At 33.4% G+C, this 8,408-nt stretch overlaps 1 protein-coding gene across 1 annotated transcript; it reads right to left on the bottom strand.

Moving 5' to 3' along the window:
* Nucleotides 1–4,262: 4,262 nt before the first annotated feature.
* On the bottom strand, nt 4,263–6,894 carry LOC109808054 (uncharacterized). The gene is made up of 2 exons (XM_020370873.3): nt 5,491–6,894; nt 4,263–4,574 (listed from the first exon to the last, which is right to left on the bottom strand). The coding sequence occupies exon 1, from the start codon at nt 6,872–6,874 to the stop codon at nt 5,519–5,521; it is 1,356 nt and encodes a 451-aa protein (XP_020226462.2). The 5' UTR covers nt 6,875–6,894; the 3' UTR covers nt 4,263–4,574; nt 5,491–5,518.
* Nucleotides 6,895–8,408: the final 1,514 nt, after the last annotated feature.

Below are 8,408 nucleotides of genomic sequence, written 5' to 3'. Positions count from 1 at the left end.
CGAAGCTTTGATGATAGCTCAAAAATGTTACCTTCTTCTTCTTCTCCTTTCTCGGTTCACTTTGAATCCTATGTAAGGGAAGCTAGGGTTAATTTATGGTTGATTTATTAAATTGTATGTGTTTTGGATTTGTTAAATTCATGGATGTATTGATGAATTTGAAGGTTAAAATTATGTATGATACATGTTGGAAGTTTTTGGTGTTCTTATGTACGATGGAGGTGAAATACATGATTTGATATTAACAATTGTTGCATGTTGATATTCTGAGTGGATTTGAGTTCCTAAAGATGTAGCTGTATGAATTGTTACAATGCATGTTAGATTTCTTATTTTTCAGATGAGGGGAGGGCCAATTCATGAATCTATTTTGTGTAGATTTCACTATCGTCGCGAGCGTGCCTTTAAGGCTTCAAGCATATCTCAAATTAGGAGCCTTTGACTTGATCACATCAGGCGTGATTTGAATGGCAACGAGTATGAGGTGAGATAATTGACTCTACTTGAACTGATGTCGAGCGCCCATGGAGTGGCACCAGGTGTGAGGAGAGAGATATAATGGACTTTGCCATGCCAGACATGAAGGCCCAAGGGTTCCCTACCTTATATATTCATATTGGGCATATGTTGAATGGCACCGGGCTTAGGCAAGGAAAAGATCTCCCTGTCTCAATGGCATTAGGCACAAGGTGGATAGTGTTGAGCATGGTATGCTTCATAAAATTTTGTGGTTTGATTGATGATACAGTGAACATGGATAGGTTAAATGAATCTATTGCATATTGTGTGTTGATAGGTGGTATTTGTTTTATGTATATTGATCAAAGATAATATATATACATATATATGTGTGTGTGTGTGTGTGTTTATATTGTTGAATTGTTAAGGTGCGATGTTAAGAATGCTTTAGAGATCTAGGTATGTTGTGTTGCTACACTGTTGAAGCAATGTTGTTGAGAAAGTTTTAAGCATATAGGAATGATATGTTGATCAACCTAGGAATAGAAGATATGGTGTTTTTGAAAGTTTGATATCCCATTGTGAGGATATAGTGTGGTGTTCCATGAGCCTAGTTGTTGAAAACTCTTCTTGAATTGTTAACTCTTGAAATGGATAATTAAAATCTCCTCTAGGACCTTAGTTGATGTGGTATGTGGACCAAGTCGAGACATATTGGCTATAACTTAGCAATGTTGATCCGTAGTGGGTAAGGTTAAGGCATACATGTATAAAGTGAAAAACCAAGCAATGTACAAGGTTGACAACTTAGCCCTTAATTGAGTACTAAAAAGGTATAGTATTTGGAGGATAGTCGGTGGACTAATCCCATAGAGGGCTTGGTGTTGCAAAACTAATGTCATGGTAGGCACATACCCAAATTGTTATACCTTGACAGAAATACTAGACTTCTTAGTTTAAGTGACGACATCTAAGAAGTCATGTTATTAGGGATTGGTATCTCAATTTGGTTGTTGACATAGTAGGTGTAAAAAGGTGTGTTAATTAGTTCAGTAGGATTAAGTCACTTAAACTGCTCACTCTTGTTATAGGAAATCTCCATAGGTGAATACGTGATGACACATGTAGTTGAGGTGTATGCACATGATGTGGTGTTGTTCGTATGCTTGTTGGTTTTATTGTTGAATGGCATTAATGTGGTAAAATATGAATTTTCATATGTTGCTAACTTGCTTGTATTGTAAGATGTTGAATGTCATGTTGAGGTGATTTGTTGTGGCACTATGATGTACACCATGGAGTGATGTTGTGTGTGGCTTTCATGTTGGTGGTTGTAATATAATTGTTTTTCTTCTATATTGTATTCTTTTTACACTAGCTTACCCTTGTATGTTTTCCTGGTGGCTGGATTATGATGATAATGTTTATATGGGAGTAAGACATGGTTAAATAAGAGGCTTGATATTAGGCCATGTTAGCTATGGGCGAAGTTGTGGCTTTTTGGACTACCCTGCTATAGTAAAGTTGATTGAATGGCAACTTAGAATTAGTATTGGATACCAGATATTGTACATGTGTGCGTGTATATATATATGTGTTTGTGTCTGTCTGTGTATGTATGTATATATGTATGTATAAACATTTTTCTTTCCTCATATATAGTTGGTTTACTCATATATATTATGATGAACATATCCAAGTATTGTGCTTATATTAATCCTAGGTAATTACTTATTTTTTTTGCTAGTAGTTGATCCATTGAGTGTAAGAATTATAACAGTTTATTATAATCAAAACTTACAAAATGTCACTGAGTGAAATGTCATGGAATGCAATCATTAAGACAACAAATTTGAGGGTTGTTACATTCAAACCATATAGAGAGACAATCTTTATCATTTTTAAAAGGACAAGCTTTCTTTCATTAGTGTTGCTTTCATGGAATAATATCCTTTAAGTAACATTTTTTCTTGAATTGCAGCGATGTTTTTTCAATGCCATACATTTGGCCCACATTGTTGCCTTTGACCTACATCTTATTTTTCCTTACTAGTAATATGTTCCAAGACTACCTCAATGTTGATTAAGTGGGTGTCGTTGTTCTAAACTGATATTGAGTACAATCTTCTATTTGTTTTTGTCTTGTTAAGATCTTCTTTCTCTTTCTCTTTCTGTTTCAAGGCTTCTATTTTAACTGTTTATGTGTATATGTTACTATTGGCTACAAATCATGTGCCTTTGGATGAGTTTTGAACTTTTTTCAAATTCTTCAAAGTGTCTAATATTGTTTGTCTTTTGGCATATTTCAAATTATTGACTCTCAAGTTGAAGGATCAAATTGAAATGGTGTCCATTTTTCTTTCCAACTCATACTTTTTTATCAACAAATTAAAACAAGACTTCATTCATCAAGACAATTACAAACGGGTACAAGTGTTACCTAGTCACTCAACATGCAAAAATTACATACTATATAATTTCAAAGTTGTGTTCCAAACAATTGTTTGTTATGCACTTAGCTTTTTAAGTGTGCAAATCAAAATCTTTTTTCTATTTTATCAATTTTTATTGGTACTAATTAAAATTTTCCTAGTTGTCATCTTTGAGAAAACTTTCCATTACTCCATCATAAAGTCATTAGGGAAGTTAATTAGTGAGATAGTATGTAACTAAATTATTAAATAGTTCTTTTACTTATCCATTGGCATGTCCTCCTACACGAAAGCTTCCATAAGATACTCAAAATTTTGTATTTTGTATCTTCCCCATTGTTAAAATTTCCACTTTGTCACTATCTCTTTTCTCTTAACGCATCCTCTTCAATCTCCTCTCTTATTGTTGTTTAAACTTCAAAATAATTCTTACAATAAACAGTTTAGATAAACACATAAAGAAGTAAAAATTTATTTATTTGATAAAAAATATTTTTTTAAAAATTAAATAAACAGATCCATTTTCTCAAATCACATTTATTAAAATAATATTCCATTTCATTCTATTTCATAGTATTTTGGAAACACTAGTTGAATTTAGATTTATTTATTTATTTATGAGCAGTTGTAGGAACCACGTTGTATCTAAAGGTAATCCATATTGTGTTGGTGCTTTCGCGTTTTATACGCTATTTTGCTGCAGTTACAGCTAAATCAAACATGCTATTATTCAAAGTCATTTGAGTCATTCTTCACATGGCTCAACTTTATTTGTAATTATTGCCAAATAAGAACAGTGCAAATAGACAACATATATATATGTTTTACATAACAAGTTCCACAAGGAATTTTTACGATAATGATAATATTATTTGTACAATTTATTGTATAGATTATTACATGAATAATACTCCCATCATTCTTTGCAATTAATAGTATTCAAATAATAAGTCTTAAGATTTTAATTTTTTTATACATATTGTCAACATAATTTTTTTATTATTATTATAACACATTTATTTTTTCGTCGTTCTAAGAACTGTATACATATACTGACAAATATGTCAATGGCACGATTTCTTGTTCGTACATCGCTATCCTGTTTCTTATTGGTTCTACTCTTGATTCATGTCCACAAATTTTAAATGGAAGAATTTTAAACGTGGACCAAATCGAACAAGATACAAGATGATGACTATAGTTAGTCTACAAAAATTATCATAAAATATAAACCACATAATTATGTAAGAATTTGGACTAAATATAAAATTTTGTTTAGTTATCTTCAAATAAAATTTTTATTATCGAATATAAACTAAAAATATTAATTGTAAAATTTCTTATTAAATACAGAAAGAGCAAGACTGCAAGTGAGAAAACATTTTTATTTATTATAAAATTGGATTCACAACCCCTTGCAAGTGCAACAAGTTGCAAACCAAAATGCATAATTCATGTGAAATTCATTGACAGCATACCAAAGCAGTGCCATACAACTGTCTATAAAACACAATAATAATATATAAATGATAAACAATACAAACGAAAGAGAAAAGGAGTGACACTTCTTTCTTTTTATGGGACAAAAACGCGCGCGGAAACTTTGCTTCCGTTGTGAAGTGCTTCTTCCTGATGCTATCAACAACGCTAGCTCTTTATTGGCACATATTCCTTATAAACAACCTACAAAAGTACGTTCACATGGTTAGAATATTAGTCTATCAGCCCCTTTCTTTGATTATTCCCTCAATATATAGTATCAATAAATGAGAAAATAATTTTTCATTAATATATATATATATATAAATACAGGCTAAAATGCTTTATTTAGGTTAAGGGTTTTTTTTTTACAAATTAAGTTGTTTGCATAATTTTGGAAGGTTAGTTTTAAAATATTAATATACATAAAAGATTAAATGTTCGTAAAAAGATAAAACTAATTTTACATGATTGTATTGTATACTGTGTTAATTACAAGAAGGAAAACTGTTACGGAATTATTCTCTTGAAAAACGTGAGAGTCGTAATCAAAGCTTTGTAGTAAAAGGTTAAGATCTTTCGGTAATAATAATAAAATAGGCTTAAAAGAATATACATGCTTAACAAATCTGAAACAAACAAATAATTGATGGCCGTATGCTTCTAAAAATTTCGTCAAAAAATATTAAGTTGAAAACCCCCGTCACAACTTTGTAACTAACTAAAACAAAATCATATCAACCACGTAAAAACTTTCCTTTTATCAGCAATCAAAAACCTTTTAAATTTTGAAAATTCAAAAGATGAAAATAAAAAGAAAAGAAAAAACATGATAACATCACACTTCCCATTATTAGTTGATTTTCTAAAATGGCTGAGTATTTAGTTAATGACTTGCACGTGGCAGCATGTAGAGAGCACTTAAACGTACATATTAGATCTAAGAAAAATAAAATATGTTTTCATAATCCAGTATAAGATACTTCGTAGCAATTCTAACTTATGAGGTTAGTTTTATCGGAAGAAGTTTAATTTTTTTCTTAAATGTACTTGTGAACAAGCTTATCTACACACCCTTATACCGTTGTTATGATAATGTAGGTTTTGTTAAGAAGCTTACCACGTGAAACACTATGCAAAACCACTATCTAGTAGTGATATGGAGGAGGAGGGGATGCATAGATGTAATGTGGTGGAGGTGGTGAGTGAACAGGAGGAGGAGGAGATTTATATTTGTAAACTGGGGGTGGAGGAGAAGGGTACTTGTAGGGCTTAACTGGTGGAGGAGGTGACTTATATTTGTACACTGGGGGTGGTGGGGATGGGTATTTGTATGGTGGTGGTGGTGGAGATGGGTATTTGTAGGGTGGAGGAGGAGATGGGTACTTGTATGGTGGTGGTGGTGGAGATGGGTATTTGTAGGGAGGAGGAGGAGATGGGTACTTGTATGGTGGTGGTGGTGGAGATGGGTACTTGTAGGGTGGAGGAGGAGATGGGTACTTGTATGGTGGGGGTGGTGGAGATGGGTACTTGTAGGGTGGAGGAGGAGATGGGTACTTGTATGGTGGTGGTGGTGGAGATGGGTACTTGTATGGGGGTGGAGGGGATTTGTACTTGTAAACTGGGGGTGGTGGTGATGGGTACTTGTATGGTGGGGGTGGTGGAGACGGGTACTTGTAGGGAGGAGGTGGAGATTTGTATTTGTAAACAGGTGGTGGTGGAGATGGGTACTTGTATGGTTTCTTTGGTGGAGGAGGAGGAGATTTGTACTTGTAAACTGGTGGAGGTGGAGACTTGTATTTGTAAACTGGTGGTGGTGGAGATGGGTACTTGTAGGGTTTCTTTGGTGGTGGAGGAGGAGACTTGTATTTGTACACTGGTGGAGGAGGAGACTTATACTTGTACACTGGTGGTGGAGGAGAAGGGTACTTGTATGGTGGGGGTGGAGGAGAAGGGTACTTATAAGGAGGAGGAGGTGACTTGTATTTGTAAACTGGTGGTGGAGGAGACTTGTACTTGTAAACTGGTGGTGGTGGAGATGGGTACTTGTATGGTGGTGGAGGAGGTGATGGGTACTTGTATGGAGGAGGAGGTGATGGGTATTTGTATGGTGGTGGTGGAGGAGAAGGGTACTTGTAGGGTGGTGGTGGAGACTTGTATTTGTAAACTGGTGGTGGTGGTGATGGGTATTTGTAGGGTTTCTTATGGGGTGGAGGAGGAGAAGGGTACTTGTAAGGTGGGGGTGGGGACTTGTATTTGTAGACTGGTGGTGGAGGTGAAGGGTACTTGTAGGGCTTCTTATGTGGTGGTGGTGGAGGAGAGTGGTAATAGTAAGGAGGAGGAGGTGAATGCACTGGTGGTGGAGGAGAGTGGTAGTAGTAGGGTTTAGGTGGTGGTGGTGGAGATGAGTAGATGTAGTTGTCTGCACATATTTGAGGTGGCAAGGTGAGAGAGATTATTGTTAATGCAAGAGTGAGAGTAAGAGAGGCCATTGGAGACCCCATGTTGGTGCTGCCACTAGGGAAGGTAGTGCTACCCTTTATATAATTTCTTTCTTTTACCCTTTTATCCAAATTTTTTATCTTGGTTGGTGTACTTAGATTTTATCTCTTACTACAATTCTCCTTCCTAAAAAAAAATATGAAACTATTTTAAAATATAGACTGGAAAACCAATGCTATCCAAATTGGTTGTAGAACGCGGATTCGCTCTTGATAGAGACAGCTAGCCATGAATTACTTTAAAGAAGCAAATAATTAAATCTGGTCATTTGGAAATGTTGACTCTGCCCTTATTTTCTTTATAAAAGACCCCAACCATTATTTCATAAATCAATTATTTTTTAAACACACAACCCATACTTCTTAGAAAGGAAAAAATGGGGAAAAATATGATGTGATATAATATTAATAAATAAAAAAAATAACCATATTGATGAAGTGTTTAAAGAATTCGAAAGTCTAAAAATTTCAGCTCATTTCATATTTTCTTTTCCGTTGTGCCAATTTTCCAAATTATTGAAAATGAACAAACGCATAGTCTGTCAAATTATTGGTATTTGATGTAACCATCTTCTCTGTGTTTTCTTTTGATTCTATAGCAATCATTTAAAGCTTCTACATGTGGCCTAGTCATTTCATCTCTTCTAGTACTTCCCTGGGACCATGGCTGCCATAATATCTCTTATCTTTTTCTCTCTATTTGATGCATCGTGGGGGCTAAAACGAATGTGTACATATTGCATGGTATTTATTTGCTTTGGCTACTGCAGGAATTATAGGACCGACAAAGACAAGTGTATAACCTATGATTCCATTTACTTTCTTTGCTTTTTGAGCTTTTTACTGTCCAAAAGTACACAAATGTTGAATAACATAAATAAGCTTAAGAATTTGTCTTAAAATTGTATGTGACTTTTAATTGATTACATATGCACTGCATCAACATTATTTTACCTAACATGTACGTTGCAGAATTTAATAGTTTTATTCTGTTTCTTAATAATTTGTCCAATAAAATAATTTGTCAACATGAAAGAACAATAATCATGTATATATGATGAGAAAGGATATGTTTTATATGTACATATTTATAAAATATAAATACAGTAAGAAATTCATCGAGTATATTTGTACATTATTGACTCTGTGATGTGTATATATCATCTACCCAATAAATATAAGGAAAAAATTACTGACATGTGGAACGCTTATATATGCCCACATATATATTTGTCAATGCAATAAAAAAAATTCATTGGAATCCTACAAGACTACACATTATTGTTTATATAAACATGTATTCACACATACATAATTAACATGCTTTTCTTAATGTTTCTCTTCTCAGTTTTGAGTTTTTTAAATGAATTATACGTATTCCTTTTTTATCATTTTCAATAATTTTTAATTTATACTGTTTTTAAATTTTAACTAAATAATTTTACATATATTTCTTTTATATTTTTAGATATAGTTTATCCAAAACATTTTTCTCTAAAACATTTTTGTAGTTTTATACAATTTGTTAGAAACTTGC

The sequence above is a fragment of the Cajanus cajan genome, chromosome 1, assembly GCF_000230855.2.
Source record: "Cajanus cajan strain Asha chromosome 1, NIPB_CcT2T_4, whole genome shotgun sequence".
Lineage (NCBI taxonomy): Eukaryota > Viridiplantae > Streptophyta > Magnoliopsida > Fabales > Fabaceae > Cajanus > Cajanus cajan.
Note: the sequence above shows the minus strand (reverse complement) of the source record. Positions and strands in the feature narration are given on the sequence as shown.

What these genes read in the sequence shown, in the direction of transcription:
- LOC109808054 (XM_020370873.3), bottom strand. Translation starts at nt 6,874, where the DNA reads ATGGGGTCTCCAATGGCCTCTCTTACTCTCACTCTTGCATTAACAATA.